At 32.2% G+C, this 23590-nt stretch overlaps 1 protein-coding gene across 2 annotated transcripts in view; it reads right to left on the reverse strand.

Annotated features, from left to right (window-relative positions):
• FNDC3A (fibronectin type III domain containing 3A) overlaps positions 1–23590 on the reverse strand; it is a 158852-nt gene that overhangs the window by 129872 nt on the left and 5390 nt on the right. For both annotated transcript variants that reach the window (XM_081289268.1, XM_081289267.1), the window contains exon 2: positions 1734–1871. In XM_081289268.1, the coding sequence (XP_081145394.1) occupies positions 1734–1832 (99 nt within the window). In that variant the 5' untranslated portion in view covers positions 1833–1871. The remainder of the gene's footprint in view (positions 1–1733; positions 1872–23590) is intronic.

Below are 23590 nucleotides of genomic sequence, written 5' to 3' on the forward strand. Positions count from 1 at the left end.
CTATCCTATAGAACTCCTGGACCCACTTGATCTTTTAAATTTTACTCCAGCAGATTCTTCCATTCCCAGATCCTTTCTCTATATCCATCTACACCACTACAGTTACATGTCAGCCATGGTACCCTCAAAATTTCAAGAAAATTCTACCAACAGACTATCTATCCTTTTAAAAGGAATCAGAGAAAGAAGTCTTGAGAGCAATAAGATAGTTTTTCAGCCTGGTGTACTTCTCCTTAACAGAATATACAACATAGTAATTATGTCAATATAATCGCTGCTTAATAGATGTGTTTTTCAATGCATAGACTATCAACAACTTGAAACCAGTGACTGGCCTGAAGCAAAAAATTATAACAAAAAATAAGAGTCTCGTAAAAGTAAGTTAATATCTGCCACACCTATTGTTTTTGTGTGGGAAAAAAAAACCTTAACAGACTTAAATTTGACCATGAAAAGCAAGTTAGTGAAATGAAGTTGTTGCTAGAAGCTGAGCACATGTAAAAATTAAAACCAGGACATGATGCTTTTTTGTCACGTTTATACAAACAGAAAACATTTAGAACCCAAGCCAATCACTAATGATTTTTTTAATATTTATTTTTTAGTTGGAAACAATATCTTTATTTATTTATTTTTATGTGGTGCTGAGGATTGAACCCACGCCCTCGCATGTGCTAGGCGAGCACTCTACTGCTGAGCCACAACCCCAGCCCCCACTAATGATTTTTTAATGGCAAAGTTAAGACAGTAACCCCTAATCTTGTCAAAAAATTGTCCAGAATAGATACTGAATTTGTCAAGTAATAAACTATGACTTAAACAAACAAATAAACAACTTCCCAAGGAGACAATATCTGTAAAAGGAATAAAAACTTTGTATGACCTTGTTTACGTTTTAGCCTTTCTGAAACTCATTTTCTTTCATTTACAAAAATAAGAATAGGTGTACCTTACAGAATTGCTGAAAGAATTACATGAGATCATAAAATTCACATGATGTCGGTGATATAGTAAATACCCAAACTATTTCTTTTCCTCCTCATTATCATTTGTAATATCCTTAGTTTTTGTTTCCTCACCTATCACATTAAAATACCTAGCATATAAAGTAGTTGTGAAAATTAAACACATTGCCTAACTAGACATCAGCACATTGCATACTAGGTACTTATGAAAACCCATTATTCCCATCCCTTTAGGATACTGGGGAAATAAGTTAGTGCAACCATAGAATTACACTTTTAAAGTCCTGTATTAGGAAAACATATCAGCTTTTTAGGAACTGTGTATTTGCTTTTGGAAGGTGGGGGTCTGGTGAAGGGCAGATAATGGGAAGAAAAAGAAGATAAATTTTATTATGTTATAATGTAGGCAGTTCCTTAATTGTATCATTAAGTCATAATTTCATAATGTCTTGAAGGAATGATTTAGAATAATCATTAACGTACAAGGATTAGTAAATTGTTTATCTAAAGGAAAACAAAAACAAATTTAGTGGCAACTAAATAACACTTGAAAAATTTGACCATTAATTAGTGAAACACTTCAGAAGCAACTTCAAAAACAGTTTCATTATTTTACCATCTCTAAAAACAATATTTTAACTGGAGTTCAAAACACAAATTAGCAGGAACCAATTATAGTGAAGTTTAATTCTGTGTTAAATTTTGCACTTGTGTGGAAGAAACAGACGTGTACTAGCCATAAGGAAGTAAACACTTTGGTTTCCTTACCTGTTGTGTTCCATCTGCACTTACAATAGGGGCAGATAGAAGAGAAATATCACTACTTAAAATCTGAGTTGTATCCAGTAGTGGTGGATGTTCTGCCATTATCAATAAGACATTAATATACTGGATAGCCCTCCAACTCTGAAAAACAAAAAATATACAACCATTTATGTATACAATGTTTAAATATATTAAAATATAACACATTCAAGATTCGTCTTCATTTTATAACATAAAGGGATTTTTTGTTACCCTTTTTTTAAACTCAGAAGTGCTTACCCACTGATACACATTCCCAACCCTTTTTTGTATTTTATTAAGAGACAGGGTCTTACTGAGTTGCTTAGGGCCTTGCTAAGTTACTGAGGTTGGCTTTGAACTCATGATCCTCCTGCTTCAGCCTCCCAAGCCCACTGGGATTACAGGCATGTGCCGTAGCACCTGGCTAACAGGATATTCTTGTCAAAAAAAAAAAAAAAAATCCTGCAATACTGTGTTGACTATAGACCATTCAAGGTAATATATTTTTTATGACCTAACCAATGCTCATAAGATACATTAGAGCTAATATATTAGAACCCTCTACTTAAATTCCACGTCTATCTTTTGCTTCACCTTTACATAATATTTATTCAATTTAACCATAACCAGTACTTAATAACTAAACACAAGGGCACTAAAATACAATGATTGAATAAGGCAACTCTCCACTTAGCTTTTTTTTGTCTGTGATAGACAAGGTAATTATGAAAACCCATCCTCTTCATCACCATAATATTTACTTTGAGGAACAAGAATAATTTAAGATTTTTTTCATTCCTTCTTTGAAAAAAAAATGGTAGACAAACTTGCTTAGGATTAGGGAAAAAAAACCTTTAAGTCTTAAATTTTACGCTTTTACATTACTCAATCATCTGGTTTCACTACTTTTGTTGTTGTTACTGGGGATTGAACCCAGGGGGACTTAACCACTGATTAGTGAAACACTTCAGAAGCAACTATTTTTATATATTATTTAGAGACAAGGTCTTGCTGAGTTGCTTAGTACCTAACTAAGTTGCTAAGGCTGGCTTTTGAACTCAAAATCCTCCTGCCTCAACCTCCCGAGCCACTGGGATTATAGGCGTGTGCCACTGTGCCCAGCAAGGTTTTATTTTTATTCTTGATATTCTCTTTTCAATGAATTTGATCATTTCTGTGATAAAAGTACATACATTTAGAAGTCTTTAAATGTAGATACAATATGACTCATATAAATAGAAAAGATGTGTCACAGGCAATATTAGTCTACTATATACAATGCCCACCAATTAAACAATAGTAAATTACATCTAAGATATTGAAAACTGAGCACAATCATAAATAATAAATAATTTATTCTGAAAGGCAAAATAAACATTTTGGAGTGCCTATAGTATTCTATCATTCAGTACTAAGGGTTAATAGATTTAATTTTTATGAGACTGAATTCATGTTATTTTAAAAGTCTTCAAGTTTTGCAGAAAGTTTTATACAAATTGATTTAACATGAAAATAATTTTCCATTTAGGTATATAAAAACTGCTCTAAGATTTTTTAAAATATCCAATACAGGTATATTTAAAGATTTCATACCTAAAACCATTGTATGGATCATTTTATATTATTTAACTGTCTCATGAAAATACATGTTACTTAACCATAGCATTTATTTATGTATACCTGTGCGTATGTATGTGTATGTGTGTGTTTACGAGCAAATTAATGTCTGGCACAATCTGCATTATTAAATTACTTCAAGTTCAGTGAAAATGCTGAGTGTTTTAAATTTTTCAAATAATTTCTATTTTTGAAATATAGGAAGAATTATGAGATAAGAAAGAGTCAATGTATTATCTTCCCTCTTGCATGTCACAAAATTTAGTGTAAGAAGAAACATCCAGGAAGTTAATACATGATTAAACAGAGACTTTGTACGTAATTCAGTTTTCTTTCTTTTCTACTTCTTTTACTGGTGCATTATATTTGTACATGATGGTGGGATTCATTACAACATATTTGTATGTACACACAACAATATAATTTGGCCACCATCAATTCATGACTCCATGTTCTTTTCTTATTTTTTTGTGTGTATTGTTGGGGAATAATTTTTTTTTTAATTTAAGAGATAGTGTCTCATTTATATTGTCCAGGCTGGCCCCAAATTTCTATGGTCAAACAATCCTGCTTCAGCCTTCTAAGTAGCTGGACTACAGGCATGCACCACCCTACCCTGCTCATTTTTCTAATTAATAAAAAATTTATTAAAAATTTAAAAACCCATTGGGTGTTTTTAATTTTGTCATTGTATTTTCTACTTGTAATATTCCATATAATATGTTTAACTAAAGCTGCAGACCCCATTATTAATTTACATTCTACAATATAATATTGAGGATAGAACCATAGTTTGGTTTTAAGAGCTAGACTATAAGCTTTACACATAGAAATGCAGGTTTCTTCTGATCCTTGCTGTTTTTTTTTTTTTTTTCCCCTGGAGCTGGGAATTGACCCCAGAGCCTTGTGCATGCTGGATAAGAGCTTTACCACTGAACAATGCCCCAGCCCCCTGATTCTTCCAGTTAATTCTAAGAATAGTAAATGCTATGACAGGTTGAGTATGAAGCCACATGCTATGTTAATTTAATATTACCATCCTTATTAGCATTCTTTTAAAAAAACTTGTACAAGACACCATAATTTCATTCATAAGCTTTTTATTGTTGTTGTTGACCATACCCTTTATACTCTATGGAAACTTCAGCCCTGCAAGTGTTGCATTTAACAACCTAGAAATTCCTTTCATTCTTTGTGTAGAGAATACTATCAGTCTCTTCTTCCAATCCACTTCTAATTTTGTTACTACTTACTTTCTACATTTTCATCTTATCTTATGACATGGGCAGACTCTTGGTTTTAGTCATGCATCTATTTTGTTCTTCATAACGTACTACTTAATATATGCAAAAAAAAAAAAGAAAAGAAAAAGAGTAGGAATGATTTGTAGTATTTTGTATGTATGTCCATGGGATAAATACCCCACCGAATGGCCCAGTTGAAGCTAAAAGTAAAAATACTTTATACCCATTCACAATGTAGAGCATATACTGGTTTAAAAGATGACTAAAAATTTCTGAATTTTTAACAACCAACTTTTGTATACAAGTAAAGATGGCTCTAGCATATCTACATATCAACAATGAACTATGTAGCAATAATGAGTAAAAAACTAACATTGGGGGAATGTGGGTGAAGAAAACCTGGATATCTTTGTACTATATTCTTGCAAATTTTCTCTAAGTTTGAAATTTTAGTGCTAAATTAAACAATATTTTTAAAATAACTATGCTAGATAGATTATAGATCTGAATGTAAGGGGACAAAAATACTTCTAAAAGATAACACAGAATCTCTCTTTAACCATGGGACACAAAAAGTTTTCTTAAATAGGATATATGTTTCTTAAGTCATAAAGAAAAAATAATTTAATGGAACTACATTTAAATATCTTTAAGAGAATAAAATGCAAACCAGACTGAGAGAAGATATTTACAAACAAATATAGTTAACAAAGAACATGTTTAAAATATTTATAGGCCTTCTACATATTGATTAAAAAGATAACAATAGAAAAGTAACAACAGATTTGAATATGCTCTTCATAAAATTCAAGTCAAGTGCCTAATAAACCTGTAAATATTCTCTATCAATTAGTAGGAAAACACTAATTAAAAATCATAATGATATGTCATTATGCATCTAATATTAAAATGATAAAAATGAAAAGGACCAACAATATCAAGTGGCAGTAAAGCTATGGAACAATTGCAAACTTACCAAGGAATAGAAATGAAAACTCAATTGCATGGAAATGAAGGGAGACCCTCATTGCTATACAAAATTACATATAAGAGGTTGTGAGGGGAATGGGAAAATAAACAAGGAGAGAAATGAATTATAGTAGATGGGGTAGAGAGAGAAGATGGGAGGGGAGGGGAGGGGGGATAGTAGGGGATAGGAAAGGTAGCAGGATACAACAGTTACTAATAGGGCATTATGTAAAATTGTGGATGTGTAACCGACGTGATTCTGCAATCTGCATTTGGGGTAAAATTGGGAGTTCATAACCCACTTCAATCTAATGTATGAAATATCATATGTCAAGAGCTTTGTAATGTTGTGAACAACCAATTAAAAAAAAAAGAAATGAAAACTCACAAAATCACTTTGGAAAGTTTTATATTATCTACTGAAGATAAACAAATACATACTCTATGAACCAGATATGATTCAGCTATTAGACTCCTAATGTATACTATAAAAATGCATGTACATGTGGACCAAACGACAAGCATGAGAAGGTACACATCAGCATGAATTGTTAATAGCACAAAAGCATATGTACCCTAAATGCCCCTTATCAATCAATTGTGGTTGATTCATTCCATGGACTACATATGACGATAAAAATTAATGAACTAGGGAATAACATGGATAAATTTCACAAATACAATGCAAGTGAAAAATAGAGAATAATACATACTATATAACTTTAAGGTTCAAAAACAGAAAGGACAGTGGTTGCCTTTGGGAAGAAGAAAGCATGAGGATAGGAGAGAGGCATGAAGGCAGTTTCTGTGGTGCTGGTACTATTCTGTCTTGATCTGAAGGCTGTCATATGCTTATTACCATTGAATTATTAACTGAGTTGTACTGATTAAATATGTACTTCTCTGTGTATATTAGTCTTCAACAAAATAATGTTTAAAAGTTAAAATGGCCATGTGATAATCTCAGTTGATGTTGAAAAAGCATTTGGCAAATTTAACACCCTTTCATGGAAAAAAACAAAACTAGGAATAGAAAGATTCCATCTCAAAATAAAGACCATATATGAAAAACCCAGAGGGAAGATCATACTCAGTGATAAAAGCTTTTCCTCTAAGATCAAGAGCAAGGTAAGGATGCTCAGTTTTGCTACTTGTTCAACATAGTGATGGAAGTTGTAGCCAAAGCCATTGGGCAAGAAAAAAGGGGGTGGGGGGAAGGCTGTTTTAAATGTAAAGTAAAATAATTTGTTTACAGATATTATATGCAGAAACCCTAAATATTCGAATTCATGAGTGAATTCAGTGAAGTTTCAGGATATAGAATCAATACACAAAAATCTGTAGTGTTGCCACATATTAACAATGAACAATCTGAAAAATCAAGAAGATTCCACTTATAACATCAAAAGAATAAAATACTAAGGATAAACTTAACCCAGAAGGTGAAAGACACACTCTAAAACTACAAGTCACTGCTAAAATAAGTGTGGAAAGATATCCAATGTTCATGTATTGAAAGACTTCATATAGAGAAAATGTCCACACTACTCACAGTGATCTACAGATTCAATGCAATCCTTGAAAAATCCCAACATTCTTTTTGCAAGAATAGAAAAATCCATCCTAAAATTCATATGACCTCAAGAAACCTTAAATATCCAGAACAATTTTGAAAGAGGAGATGGAAGAAAAACTTTCTGATTTCTAAACATCACAAAGCCACAGGAATCAAAACTGGGTGGTACTGGCATAAAGGAAGACAAAGGGACCAATGAAACAGAGAGCTCAGAAATAAACTCCCATATATACAGTCAAATGATCTCCAACAAGAGTATAAAGACCATTCAATAGGGAAAGGGCAGGATCTTCAACAAATAGTGTCTTGAAAACTGGATTTCCACAACAAAAAGAATGAAGTTGGACTCTTAAACCACACATAAAATTACTTGAAATGTCTTAAAGATCTAACATGGTAAAAACCAAGACTATAAAACTCCTTAAGGAGAAAACAGTGGAAAACCTGCATGACCCTGAACTTGGCAATGATTTCTTAGAAATGACAGCAAAAGCATACCCAACCAAAGCAAAAAACATACAAACAGGACTTCATCAAACTTACAAATTTTGCACAGTAGAGGACACAAATGACAGAGTGAAAAGGCAACCTTCAGATAGGAGAAAACATTTGTAAACTGTCTTACACAGGCTGCTGTAACAAAATACCACACACTGGATGGCTTAAAATATATTTGTCTCTCACAGTTCTCAAGGCTGGCAGATATGGTTCTCTGTACAGAGTCCTCTTCCTGGTTTCAGATGTCTTCTTACTGTATTCTCACATGAGAAACAGAATTAGTACTGGTGTTTCTTCCTCTTCTTATAAGAACATTTACTATATCATAGGGACTACCACCTTCATGACTTCATCTTAATTATCTCCCAAAGACATATTATACATACAGAGTGCAATTTATTCTGATTAGGATCCCATTCTTGTGGTCGTACCAATGTGAAGTTACACTGGTCACGTATTCATATATGAACAAAGGAAAGTTATGTCTGATTCATTCTACTGTCTTTCTTATTCCATCCCTCCTCCCTTTTCTTTCCTTTTGTCTAATCCAATGAACTTTTATCCCCCTTTTTATTTTGTGTTACCTTCTGCATATTACAGAGAACATTTGGCCTTTTTTAAAGATTGGCTTATTTCACTTAGCATGATAGTTTCCAGACCTATCCATTTACTAAAGTCATAATGTCATTCTTTTTTTTTAATGTCTGAGTAATATTCCATTGTGTATATATACCACATTCTCTTTATTCATTCATCTGTTGAAGGGCACCTAGGTTGGTTCCATATCTTATCTATTGTGAACTGAGCTGTTATAAACACTGATGTGGCTGCATCAGAGTAATATGCTGATTTTAGGTCCTTTTGGTTTATACTGAAGAGTGGGATAATTTGGTCAAATGGTGGTTCCATTCCAAGTTTTCTCCATACTACTTTCCAGAATGGTTGCATCAATTTGCAGTCTCACTAGTAATGTATGAGTGTACCTTCCCCCACCCATCCTCACCAACATTTATTATTACTTATATTCTTGATAATTGCCATTCTGATGGGAGTGATGTGGAATCTCAGTGTAGTTTTGATTTGCATTTCTCTAATCGGTAGAGATGTTGAACATTTTTTCATATACTTGTTGACTGACTGTATTTCTTCTTCAGTTCCTTGGCCCATTTATTGATTTGGTTATTTTTTTGGTGTTAAATTTTTTGAGTTCTTTATATATCTTGAAGATTAATGCTCTATCTGAGGTGCAAGTAGCAAAGATTTTCTCCCATTCTGCAGGCTGTCTCTTCATGTTCTTAATTGGTTCCTTTGCTGTAAAGAAGCTTTTTAGTTTGATCCCATTTATTGATTCTTGATTGCGCTTCTGGAATCCTGTTGAAGAAATAGGTTCCTAAGACAACATGATGGAAAGTTGGGCCTACAGTTTCTTCTAGAAGATGCAGGTGTTTGGTCTAATGCCTAGGTCTTTGATACATGTTGAGTTTTGTGTAGGGTGAGAGGCAGGGGTTAAATTTCATCCTGCTACATATGGATTTCCAGTATTCCCAGCACTCTTTGTTAAAGAAGGTATCTTTTCTGTACTCCAGAAATGGCTCTTAAAAAACATGTAATTAATTAAATGTATTATTTCACTTAATTTTCCACTTTTGTGATTGGGGGGAAATGCTGCGGATCTAACCCAGAACACCTTATGCATGCAAGGGGAGCACTACCACTGAAGCTATATCCCCAGTCCAAATTTCCACATTTTAATGTGAATTTTTATGAGGTTTTAGACAATTGTTTTTTTTCTTTTATATTTATAAAATAAATCTATATTCTTTTATAAATTTATATAAAACATAAAAGGGGAATAGGAAGATGAAAGGAAAGAGAGCTATCAATGTATGACTAACATAAAATAGGGGGAAAAAGACAACTTTTAATTATTCAAAAGACTTATATTTAAGCCAGCTCCCAATTTTTCTCTCTCTACTATCACTCCTTCATTTCTTTGGACCCTGCAAGTATAAAATGAACACTGGTACAAGATTTGGCATAAGAAAAGACTGCAACTAAGACTGTTATGTCAAAAAACAATATTCAACTAAGATACAGCCTGTCCTCCAACATTCCTGGAAAATGTCTGAAAAATGTTTTCCATAGAAACATTGTAATAAGTGAAGGTTAGGTTTTCAGATCATGTTTAAAAAGCTCAATTTAACTTTTATCTTTCTTAAATCTTTTAAATTGTGAAATTTCACATATACACTAAAATAAACTTAAGAGCATAATGTATTCATCACTCAGCTTCAACTGTATCAACTCATGGCCAGTCTAGTTTCATTTATACCACCACTCACTTCTTGTCTTGTATTATTCTGAAACAATTCAGGTCATTCCATAATTTCATTTGCAAATATTTCATTATGTATCTCTGAATAAATCTTTTTATAGCAGTATAATTCACAATAGCCAAGCTATAGAACCAGCCTAGGTGCCCTTCAACAGATGAATGGATACTGAAAATGTGGTTATCTATACACAATGCAGTATTACTCAGCCATAAAGAATGAAATTATTGCATTTGCTGGTACATGGATGGAACTGGAGACTCTCATGCTGGGTGAAATAAGCCAGACTCAGAAAACCAAAGATTGAATGTTTTCTCTGATATGCAGAAGCTTATCCAAAATAAGGGGAAAAGAGAGAGAAAAGAAAGGGAAAGTAGGGGTTCCATCAAAACTGAAGAAAAAATGTGGGACGATATGAATGGGAATGAGGAGGAAAGAGAAGCAAGGGGACAAGGGAAGAACAGTGGAAAGAATCTGACTATGTACATGAATGAATATACCAAAGTGAATCAATCTCACTATCATGTATATTCACAAAACACTATAAAAAAAAGAAAGAACCCAAACCAACGGGGAAAAAAAAAAACTAAAAGTAAATAAAAAGAGCAGTGAGGAGAGGAAAGGGGAACAGAGAGAGGGAAGAGGGCAGGACAAAGAGTAGAACTGGGAACTGATTGAAGCAAATTATAATCCAGGCTTTTATAATTAAGTCAAAATGAATCCTAATGTTATAAATAACTAAAAAGTACCTGACTGTTGTTTACTATGTCCTTTTAAACTTCTTTTAATTTAAGTATGGAACATTTAATTATCACTTGAAAATAAAATGTTTTGAAAACCAGAAAATTCTATGTCTTTAAAAGTGACATTAACTAGATCACATATAACTGACAAACCATTTCAAGTTGAAATAACGAGTCAATGAGGGTTATTTAGAGATCATTAATGATATCACATTTTAATATCCACTTTAATTTGACTAGGGAAAAAAAATCTCTATTTCTAAGAATAATAAATCTATCAATATAGTGAAGCTAGGTCTTATATATCTTTATTTATAACTGCTGTTAGGATAACTAAAATTTCATTACCAGTCATCATTAATATTATATCTAGGAGCCCATTCTGGGATGTTTCACTCTCTCATTGCCTAATTCAAGAAAATCCACAAAAAACTAAGTAAGTCATGGCAAGATTTGTATTTTATTATACAAAAATTTAAGCTATGGGAAGGAAGGCTGAAATAACACTCATATTTGCCATTTGGATTCTAAAGACATTTTCCCTTTTTACATATATTCTTCTACCTCTTTTTAAAAATTGCAGTTCAAAGTCGCAGAAATCAGTATACTTCATCCCAAATCACTTTCAGATGTCTCAATAATTAGTATTCAATATCAGTTTAGTTCTTTTTTAAAAAGGTTAAATGGACATGTGAAACACAAATTTTAAGAGTAGCACTTTTTAAAACAAATTCCATAACTACCAGTATCCCAAGCATCTATGAAATTCCACTGCTGCTCTCAGTTCATAGTTTTAAAATTCTGGCATTTATCAGAATCACCTGCAGACCTTATTAAAACAGAATGCTGGGCCCAACATCTAGAGTTTCTGGATAGGTGTAGAATAGGGCTCTGAAATACAAATTTCTAACTAGTTCCTGGCTAAGCTCATGCTGCCAGTCTCAAAAGACAATACAGATTTAAGACTAAACTATTTTATTTAAGTAATCATCTATAATAAAGATGTCAAGTTGATAATAACATAAGGTGTAGCTCATTCTTGAAGGCCCCATTCCAGATGTGAATACATTCTTAACCTAAATTAGAAACAAATAAAACTAGATACTATAAGAAAGTATTTGTAAAGTAATCAAGTTTACTAAGGTTTTGAAAATACCTTTGGAGATTTCAGCCTAGTCAACATACTAAGAAAGTATCCTATACCCTCAAATTTGAAATTGCTATTTTTATAGGTTAAAAAAAAACAGAATGTCCTTGGAAAATGCAGAGTTATGAGATAAACAAATGAAACAAACATACATTGAGTATTTACACATGAGCTTTTTGGTTTAACATCTATTCAATTCATTCTGCCCATTTTGTTACTGGATTGTTTGTTTTTTTCTTGAGTTTTGACAGAGTTTTATATATCCTGGATACCAGCCTTTACCTGTTAACTAATTTACAAAGATTTTCCTCTCAGCCTGGCTTGTTTTTGTAGTCTTACAAATGTCTTTGGAAGAGCAGAAATTAAAATTAGAAAGTTCAATTCACCAATTCATTTTATTGATGGTGCCTTTGACACTGTATCCAGGAAATATTTGCCTAATTCAAAAAAATCCACAGATTCTTTTGTTTTCAAGAAACATCGACATTCCATGTTACATTCTGTTGCATAAAAATTTATAAGATTGTATGTCTTCTTACTAAATTAATCCCTTTAAAATTATGAAAAAAAAAACCCAGTAGTACTGGTAATACTGTATTTCAGTCATCAAACTGCTTATCTAACACAGTGATTTTAGCTTTCTTTGGTGTAGTGTTAGCATGGTATATCTTTTTCTATAATTTTACCATGTGTCTTTATACCTAAAGTGAATTTCTTACAGATGTCATAGAAGTGGGTCTTGATTCCTTTTTTAATTTTTTTTTTTTTGTATTTGTAAATGGACAGAATGCTTTTGTTTAGTTTTATGTGGTGTTGAGGATCGAACCCAGTGCTTCACACAGGCTTGACAAGTGCTCTGCCACTGAGCTATAGCCTCAATGGGGTCTTGATTTTTAGAAGTCTAATCAAACAATCTCTACCGTTTAATTGTGTTTTGATTATTTACATGTAATGTGACTGTTAATATGTCAGGATTTGTGTCTACTACCTTGCTATTTGTTTTCCATTTGTCTCATGTATCCTCTGCTGCCTTCTCCTTATCTCTGTTTTAGATCATTTCTTATTATAAACTTGTCTGTCTTATTGACTTATAAGCTAATACTTTGTTGCTACTTGAGTAGTTGCTTTAGTATTAATAACATGCATTTTATCACAATCTACCTTTAAGTTATACATTTCAGGCATAGGTATTCAAACAACAAATCTCCAAACTCACCCCTTTTGTTGTTGTTTTCTCAATTGTTATTGTATATTTTGCTTTTATATGTCACAAACTCCACAAACTGTGCTCATTTTTGCTCAACCATCAATTATCTTTTAAAGAAATCTAAATAATAATAAAATATCTTATAAGGGGCTGAGGTTATGGCTCAGTGGTAAAGTGGTCGCTTTACACACGTGAGACACTTGGTTCAAACCTCAGCACTACATAAAAATGAAATAAAGATATTATGTCCACCTATAACTAAAAAATAAATATTTTTTAAAAATCATATAATTATTCATGTAGTTACCATTATTGATACATTTAGCTCCTTGTACAGGTGTTAGGTTTCCATGTGGTTTCATTTCCCTTCTACTTGAAGGATTCCAATTAACATGTCTTTTAGATCAGGACTGGAGATAAAACCTTTCAGCTTTTGTATGTTTGAAATCTTTATTTTACCTTTGATTTAAAAAGGCAATTTCAATGGGTAAAGAACACAAGGTTGATAGTTTTTTCTTTTAGTATTTTAAAGCCACTGCTCCAATCAATCGTCTTCCACCTTCCATTGTTTCTGATGAGAAATCTGATGTCATTCTTATCTTTACTCTATTTTTTCTCTGGTGGCTTTAAGATCTGTTTTTTTTTGTTTTTTTTTTTTTTTTTACAACTGATTTGATTATGATGTTCCTTCATGTAGTTTTATTCATCTTTCGTTTACTGTGTTTTCTTGGATAATATTTTTATCGCATATGGAAAAATTCTGATCATTATTTCTTCAAATACTATTTTTAGTTCATTAAAAAACTCTTTCCTTTTAGATGATTTCTATTGCTATATTTTCATGTCCACTAACCTTTTCTTCAGCAATGTCTTAACATGCCATTAATTCCATCCAGTGTGTCTTACCTCCTACACTATAATTTTAATCTAGGAGCGAGCTCTACTTAAAATGTTCAGACTTTCCAATGGTCATAACTGTTTTAATGCCCATTAAATTCATCATCTGTGGGACTATTTTGAGTGTCGAGTTTTCTCCTAATTATGGTTGGTATTTTCCTGCTTCTTTGCAGACTTAGTAATTTTATTGAATGTCAGACGTGAATTTTACCTTGTGGACTGCTATGTACTTTTTTATTCCTACAAATAATTTAGAGCTTTGTTCTGAGATGTGGTTCAATGAGGAAACAGTTTGATCATTCTGGGTCTTGTTTATGCAGGCCCAGAGTTGCTTTTAGTCTAGGATTAATTTCTTTCCACCTCTAAAGCAAAAAAAAAAAAAAAAAAAAAAAAAAAAAAAAAAAAATCTTCAGAATACTTTACCAAAGGCTGTGTCAATGAGGTTTCTGTGGCTGGTGGGAAGAGGCACTTTTTCTGGCTCTACATGAACTTGGATATGTTCTGTACAATCCTGTTTGGTGGCTCTTTCCCAATATAAATGTATACATTTACCAATACTTTGCTGAATGCGTAAGAGAAACCCTTCACTGTATCTCTGAAGTTCTTTTTCTTTGCAGCTCTCTCCTCGGTAAACTCTAGTCCCTTGGATTCCTGGGAATACTAGCATTGTTTCTTCAAATCAGGCAGTCTGCCAAGACTTATCTGGGTTTCCCTCCCTGTGTTATGCCCTGGTAACTTTCTCCAAGAAGCTAAGCCAATCATAGGGCTTGCCTTGTTTTCCCTCTTCTGTTGCTCAATGCCTATTGTCCCAGTGCTACTGTTCCCTGTACTTCATCTAGTTTTTTTGATCTGGCAGAAAAGTAAATTCAGCTTCTTTTATTCCTTCTTGACAAGGGACCTAAATTTGCTACTCTTAATTTATAATGTATCCAATGGACTATACAAAGGTGAAAATATTTATCCAAAGCAGGATCCAAATGGCTTTGATTTAAAAGTATGATTTTTAAAATTATTATAATTAGTAGCACATATTACTGGATAAATTAATGGGTTTCACTGTGACATTTCCATATATGCATGTAACATGTTTTGTTACCATCTACTCCTCTTCCCACTTTACTCTTCCCCTTCCTTTTCCCTAATAGTCCCTCTTCAGGTTACCTTCTGTTTTTCTTTCTATTTTCCACATAGAAAGTGTGATACTTATCTTTCTGTGTCTAGATAATTTCACTCATTATGACCTCTATGAGTTTTTAAAAAAGTATGATCCACAGAGGGAAGGAGGAGGGGAGGGCAAGAGGAAGCACATTTGTGATGTCCATCTGCAAATCCTGCTTTTATGTTATGTATACATACACATACATGCATGTATATATACAAATTATATACATAAAATTATAGTATAATTAAAATAGTAATAATAGAAGGGACATCAGCATAGTTGAGTAAGTGATTTGGGGGAGTAAGTGATTTGGGGGAGAGAGGATGAAAGGGAAGATGAAGATATTAAATGAGATTGATCAAGTTATTTTATGTGCATGTACAAACATGGCATAATGAATCCCACTATTATGTATAATTATAATGGACCAATAAAAATAAATTTTAAAAAAGAGTAAAAAATAAATAAAAAATTGATCCACAGTTCACCACTTAAAGTCAGTGTGCTCTAGATATGCCTAGAACTAAAAGAAAAACCAAAGTTATTTATTTTAAGAAAATGATACACAATTCCTTAGCTTTTATTTCTGTGTAAGACCTTGGGTTACTTACTAGAAACCTGCAGAATGAGTTCTTATTTCAATGTGTCATCCACAAACATAAATACATATAATTCCAGCATTTATTAAAGCCACTAATTCAGGATTATACTAAGACTAAGTGGTATGAAACACAGATGGGATTCCTACAATTTGTGGGGAAGAATACATTTTTATCTGTAGATCTATCATCAATGCTTTCTTTAATTGGTACTAGTTTTTGTGGTGTCTTCAACTTGTCTGACAATTTCAAGCCTGATAGCTTTTTCTTATAAATTACTACAGGGTTTTTAATTATAAATTACTATCTTTTAGTTTCATCATCCTCAAATTCAATTTAGTTTTTGGTGAAAGTTGTGTAACACTATAGTGTACAATGATGCATATCTGCAGTAAATATTTTTGATTTACTACTTTTATCCCTTTAGAAATAGGTATCCAATTTTACTTGTACAGTGATATTTCATCAGTCATGTGCTATATATGAATTTATACTATTTAAATAGCTTACAATGTATTGTAAAAATAATATTTTTACATAGGACAGAGACTATCATAGTTTCATAATAGGCTAAACCATATAAAATTGCCATTTAAGGTCAAAAACATTAAAATAACTTTACTTCATAAGGTTTAACCTAATACAAGGAAGTATATATAATCATATTCTTATAAGGAAAATACTAGTTTATATAGGTTATTAGCAAACTTATTATAACTAATTTATTGTATTCATATTCAATTCCTTATCCACTGGAAGAGGTACAATGGATAGGAAGGGTAGACCTTACCCTTAAGTGAACAGGGTTAATTAATTTTTAATATTACCTAATGCATTAAACATTATATAATTTAATTAGGTATTCACAGGATATAGCCCTTGCTCCATCACTAAGAAATCACACTGTAATAGTTATTAAGATGAAAATCTGGTTCAAATACATTACAAAAGAACTGCTAATGGAAAATACATAACAAAGATACTTCTACTCAGGAAACTATGAAAATAAGAGAACTCTTGTTGCTTCAAATCAACCCCAATCCATTAAAAAATTAATAGTGTGCACATAAGACCAACTGATTTTTTTAAAAATGACATCTTAAATCCCATATACAGCTGTAGTGTCTTGTGTCTGGAGCACTTGGATTACCATTAGTGTCAAAGTTAATTATACCTGAGGCAATTCTATTTTCACCTCAAACATTTTATTGCCCTTTCTAGAAGTACTATTTTATATTAAAGACTGTTCACTTCAGTCTTAAAATTTCAAATTCTTGACTATACCTATGAGAGTGACTTTGGACTTAAGAGTAAACCAGCAGTTTCTAAATATTTTCTGGCCACAGTACCACTTTGATAGTTAAGTTCAAGCAACAGGGTTTGAATTCCTATGTAAAATCTGCACTGTTTCCTTCATCAAAACTACAAATAGAGAATTCTACCATAAGAAAATCAAGAAACACTTTATTTTCAATGGGAAGACATGTTTTTAGAACTCAGTCCTTTCTGAGTCAACCAAATTCTTTGTTTAAAACTCTTTGTTTATAAATGCCTGGGTTAAAAAAAAATGTTGCTTCTAAACACAACCATCTTCCCCATTTTATTTATTTATTTGTTTGTTTATTTATTATTTTTTGCAGTACTGGTGACCAAACACAGTGGCTCTATCACACACACCTAAGCCACACACCCATAGCATATAGATAGTGGTAAAAAGCAAAAATATTTTTTATTTTGAAACAGAGCTTGCTAAATTACCTATGCTGGTCTCATACTTTTGATCCTCCTGCCCCAGACTCTGGAGTAGCCAGGATTATAGGTGAACTTATTTATGGCTAGACTCCATCTTATTTTTAAAACATATTCCTTCTCTTTTCTGTGCCTTCCTCTCAAGCTGTTGACTTCTTCAACCCCAACTTTCTTAAAATTCTAGGTTCTAGGGCTGCAGGTGTACCTCTATGACAGAGCACTTGCCTTGAATGTGCAAAGCCTTGGGTTTGGGAAGGAAGGAAGGAAGGAAGGAAGGAAGGAAGGAAGGAAGGAAGGAAGGAAGGAAGGAAGATTGATTTCCGATACTAGCAGGAGGGAAATCAAAATATCCAGGCATATGGAAAACAAATCTATATTGCTAATCACAATTTCTTTTTGGTAGTGCTGGGGACTGAACACACAACCTTGCACATACTAGGCAAACACTCTACTGAGTTACCTCCCTGGTCCCACAATTTTATACATAAAAAAGAAAAATGCTTTTATAATAGAAACTTAGAAAATAAAGTGCAACAACATTGTCTGGGTTGGCAGATACATTTATAAAGATTATGAATCACGAAGAAATTCTCACTTCTTTAACCTACTTTATCACAGTTTCAGATCCGAAATTCTTATTTTTAAAAGCACTAATGACTTTAGATGCCAACTGGAAAGGTTCTACAAGTGAGAAGAGGTGCTATTAAAAATTACACAGGAGCTGGGGATGTGGCTCAAGCGGTAACGCGCTCACCTGGCATGTGCGGGGTGCTGGGTTCGATCCTCAGCACCACATAAAATAAAATAAAGATGTTGTGTCCACCGAAAACTGAAAAATAAATATTAAAAAAATTCTCTCTCTCCCCCTCTCTCTCTTAAAAAAAAATTACACAAAAAGGGCTGGAGTTGTGGCTCAGTGGTAGAGTGCTCACCTAGCATGTGTGAGGCCCTGGGTTTAATCCTCAGCACCACATAAAAATGAATAAGTAAAATAAAGGTACTGTGTCCAACTGCAAGTAAAAAATAAACATTTTTTAAAAATTACACAAGAAAATTAGACATAAACCAAGGCCATCCAATTAAAAGGTATGGACCAATCAAAATCACCAAAGTCAAATCTTCATATCTTTTGTTATCACATTTGTTACATCACAACCTGCTTATACTTTGAAATGCACATATCAACATTACTTTCAACTTTTTGCTGCCTCCAAATTCAAGCTCTTTTTCTATAGCCACCAACTATGGTATGTAACCTTTCAGACTTTTTACTGTGCTTTGTATCAAGTTTTCTGGCAGTAGTTGTTAGATAAATAAAATCACATACATTGGTCAGTGTCTTATTTTTTTCATATGATTTATCTTCATTTTTAAAAATAGTCTTATTGATGTTTTAATTTACTGGTGTGGATGAGCATCTCTTTAAAGTTTTACAGTATATATATATATATATATATATATATATATATATATATATATATATATATATATATATATATGGGCTGGGGATGTGGCTCAAGCGGTGGTGCGCTCGCCTGACATGCGTGCAGCCCGGGTTCGATCCTCAGCACCACATACAAACAAAGATGTTGTGACCGCCAAAAATTGAAAAATAAATATCAAAAGTTTCTCTCTCTCACCTCTCTCTTAAAAAAAAAAATATATATATATATATTTTCCTATTTCTGTGAATGTACTGATCACATTCTTTCCCATTTTCTACAAGGTTGTCATTTTCATATTGATTTATAGGCAAATCTTATAAACTCTAAATTTATTAATTTTGTCTATTACATGTCAAATATTTTACCCTAGTCTCTTGACTGCATTTTAAACTGTTATCTAAGTTTAATGTCTCACACGAAAAGGCCATCATCTCAAAATTTTTAAAGATATACTTCTAAAACTTTCACCATTTTGTTTTAAGAGACATTTAGTTCATTTGGAAATTAGTTTTGAGACTGCCATGAAGTGGTTACTTAACTATCTTTACTCCAACTGGATGGGCCAATTTTTCCATACCATTTATAGAATAGTGTTTCCATTACTCAACCATTTATCATATATTTCTTCTTATCTGTGAATCTTCTCCTATGATTAACATGCTTATCACTATTCCAAATTATTATTTTAATAAATGCATTTTACAATAATGTTTTGACCTTCACTGGATACACTTCCTTTTGTTAACACTTCTTTTTGAAATTTAGCTTGCCATTCTGGTACATTTCCCCTTTTCAATCTTGAACCACTGTTTGGAAAATTCCATTTTAAAAAACTTACTGCATTTATAATTAGAACTATATTGACTTTATGGACTAATCTAGTGTAAATTGCCATTTTTATACTATTAAGCAGTCACATTAGGGAACTTAATATTCCTCTATCCATTCAGACCTTCTTGCTTCTTCATATAGTTACTATGCCTTAAGTATTCTGTAACTTAGGCTGCTTTTTCTTAATATATTTCATAGTTTGTTACTACTGGTATATGAGATACTGATGTTTACTTTATGGCTAGTCACTTAACTAAAATATTTTTTAAATGTAATAATTTTTAGCTGATTGTCTTGTATTATCTAAGTTAGCAGTCATACCAACTATAAATAATAATGGTGGCACATTTCTCTCCCATTTTATAAAGGTTAATTATTTTTCAGGTTTATTAATGTACTAGCTAAGATTTCTGGACCAATGTTATATTCCTATCTTTCAACAGAAGTGCTTCTAATATTTCACTATTAGAGTCCATATAGATTTCTGGTAAATAATCTTTGTAAGGTTATTTCTTTAAGAGTTATTAGAACTGACAGTTTAATTTTAGAAATGATATTTTTAGCACCAAAGAGAAATTATAGTTTCCCCTTAAATCTATTAACATAGTAAATTACACTAATGTTTCCTGATACAGAATCATCATTACACTCCTAGAGTCAACATATTAGAACCTATATGATTTACCAATCACAAGTCCAGGCTCTGGAATCAGAATGCCTGGGTTCAAATTCCAGATTGTTCACCAACTAGTTGTATGATCTTTGGCATGTTATTTAATGTGCTTCAGTTTTCTCATTTTTAAAATGGTGATAATAGTATCTACTTCAGTTGCATTGGTATACAGCATTTCAAGAGTCAGCAAACTAAGGCCTGTGGGTCAAATCTGGTTTGTTGCCTATTTCTGTAAATAAAGCTTAATTAGAATACATTCTCACCAGGGCTGGGGCTGTAGCTCAGTGGTAGAGCGCTTGCCTTACACATGTGAGGCACCAGGTTTGATCCTCAGCACCACATAAAAATAAATAAAATAATCTACAGCTAACAACAACAACAACCAAAGAATACAGTCATACTCACTGTTTGTAATCTATCTATGGCTGGTTTTGTGCTCCTGTAGCTCATCTAAGTACATATGAGAGCCCATATTGCCTACAATGCCTGAAATATTACTATTTGCTCTTTGTTTAAGAACTGCCAACCCCAGCAGTAATGTTCAAATCCAAGTAGTTCATGTTCTAATAGCTGAGTCAGACAAGTTAAAAAATATATAGATAGATAGATATAGATATACACACACACTACATAATGATACACAATTATGATATTCTGTGTATAATATGTGCAAATACACAGCATTCAGTATTAAAGGTAGCATTCACACATGGAAAAAGAAGACAAATTTTCTATTTATTTTTTAATTATTTAAAAATATGTATTTATTTACATGTCTTTTTCTCTTATCCTAATCTGTGAATTTCTAAAGAGAAGGGAGTAAGACATTCATTTTTGTGGCATTCATATTCTAAGTATCTGGACATTTAAAGTTTTCAATAAATAACAGACAAATGATGAAAACAGGATACCCGGATAATAATGATTAGGTATGTCTGCTTAAGTTCTAGATATAAATAGCCTATGGCAATCACTGTATTTGCCTTTTTAACTGGGTTCTCTCTTAATCCTTGTAACAATATATTCTAAGAAATAGGTACTATAATTACTCCACTGTAAAATGAAAAAATAAAGGCTCAAAGAGGTAAAGTATCATGTTTATATGCAGCCAGGAAGAAGCCTATGTCTTTGCCTACAGCAAAAATGTATGCTCTTTATACTATATTATGAAGTTGGGAAGTCATGGGGAATGGTGATATAGTCATAGCATATTAAAAGAGGATGAACTCTCAAGAAGACAAGAGAGATTTTAATTGATGCAGCAGAAACAGTGATATTATCTTAATTTCTAAAATTTAGAAATGATTTGAATAAATTTATGTTTCTGAAACATTAGGAAGCACACTAAAAGATGGGTTGAAGGAAAAGAAAATTGCCCATTATTTTTAACCAAAAACTACTCTACTACACACAGGCCAATTTTTGCAAGGATTAAGTAATAAACAAAAAATTAATGTCAGCATACAATAGTACTTTTAAAGAATACTGATCTATAGTAGTAGAAACAGCTGGTTTTAAGAGTTACTAAAGAAAGAAAAGGTACGTACGTCGAACTATTACACTGAAATGTAAAAAAAAAATGTATAATTGCTAATGAAAATGTTTTGTGGGAAAAAATTAAATTTTATGAACAAAGACATAATTGAGAATGGCTCAACCATTCAATCCAAACAATCCAGAGAGTTTAATCATAAATTATAAATTTTCACTTTTCTTTTTTAGGCAAATCTTAAGAAAAAGTTATGTTCAGGAAAATGAAATGACTACAAGCTAGATCTTAAACAAAGAGTTGTAGATGATGTTTTGTAAAGCAAATTCTATAATATACAAGTTGAATATCCCTTTTCCAAAACGCTTGGGACCATAAGTGTTTCAATTTCAGATTTTGGAATATCTGCATATACTATTCAATGAGGTATCTCGAGGATGAGACACACCTCTAAACACAAAATTCATTTATGTTTCAAATACACCTTATATACCTAGCCTGAAAGTGATTTTATACAATATTTTTAGTGCTCCTGCATTTTAACTACAACCCATCACATGAAGTCAGGTGTGGAATTTTCCACTTGTGGCATTATCATGGCACTCCATGAGACATTTTGTATTTTTAGATTAGGGATGCTCAACCTGTAATAACTTTTAAAGTTACTCTTAAAGTATTTTCAAATACTTTAAAGATATTTTTTAAAAGTGAAGTCTTAACTATGCTTTCAAATGTACTTACGAAACATCTGTATGGAACCTCCAGTAGGAAGATTTTTCCCTTCCAAATTCTGTGGCTGCCGGTTTACTGAAGATGACTATATACATAAATCAATTAAAGTAACCCCTCACGGGGGAAATAGACAGTGAAGGAATAATGTAACTTTAAAAAACCATTCTGTTCAAATATGTATTAAAATGTGGATTCTCAAGAAGGAAAACAAAACAACTCTTTTCAACATTTCTGATAGAGGCTGATTAATACATATAATCTATCAAATTTAAATAACTTTTATGTCAAGGTTTATTACAAAGTATATATACTTTTGAATTTTTAGAAAATAGCATATAAAAGATTTCAAGAACTTGAGGGAGGAAGAGAAATAAGTCAAATCAGAATTACAATCACATTTGTAAAATCAGAGTACCACTATGTACCTGGCAGGTTTGTGTAGGATTTTAAAAATTATCAACCATAGGCCCTAAAATCCAATGAAATCTCAACAAGTGGATTTTAAAAAAGAAAACCATAAGGAATTCACTTTTTGCAGTTTTAACCTCACTTTGTAAAGAACAGCTGAGGTTATATGGAACAGAAGATCAGTATTTCTTTGCAAAAAGGAACAGAGGCACATGGGATATATACAATACTGAAAGATTAACAAGAATGTTTTTATATGTATTCTCTTTGCCAAGAAAGCAGTTAAAACTTTGAATGTTTACTGGATACATAGTAGGTTTACAGAACTTAGGAGGATAAAACTGAGACTTAAGATTTCTAACCTTATTTTTTTTTAAAAGGCTGCATTTTTGTCCAATCCAGTAGTATTAATGTACAGTATTTTAATGTTTTTATAGTTTATATCATTTCTTTGGGTCCTCACAGTATTTGTAAGGAAAACAAGATAGTTTTAATTTTCTCTATTTTAAGAATTGAAAAT

Source organism: Spermophilus citellus (genome assembly GCF_964194105.1).
Source record: "Spermophilus citellus genome assembly, chromosome: 1".
Taxonomy (NCBI): domain Eukaryota; kingdom Metazoa; phylum Chordata; class Mammalia; order Rodentia; family Sciuridae; genus Spermophilus; species Spermophilus citellus.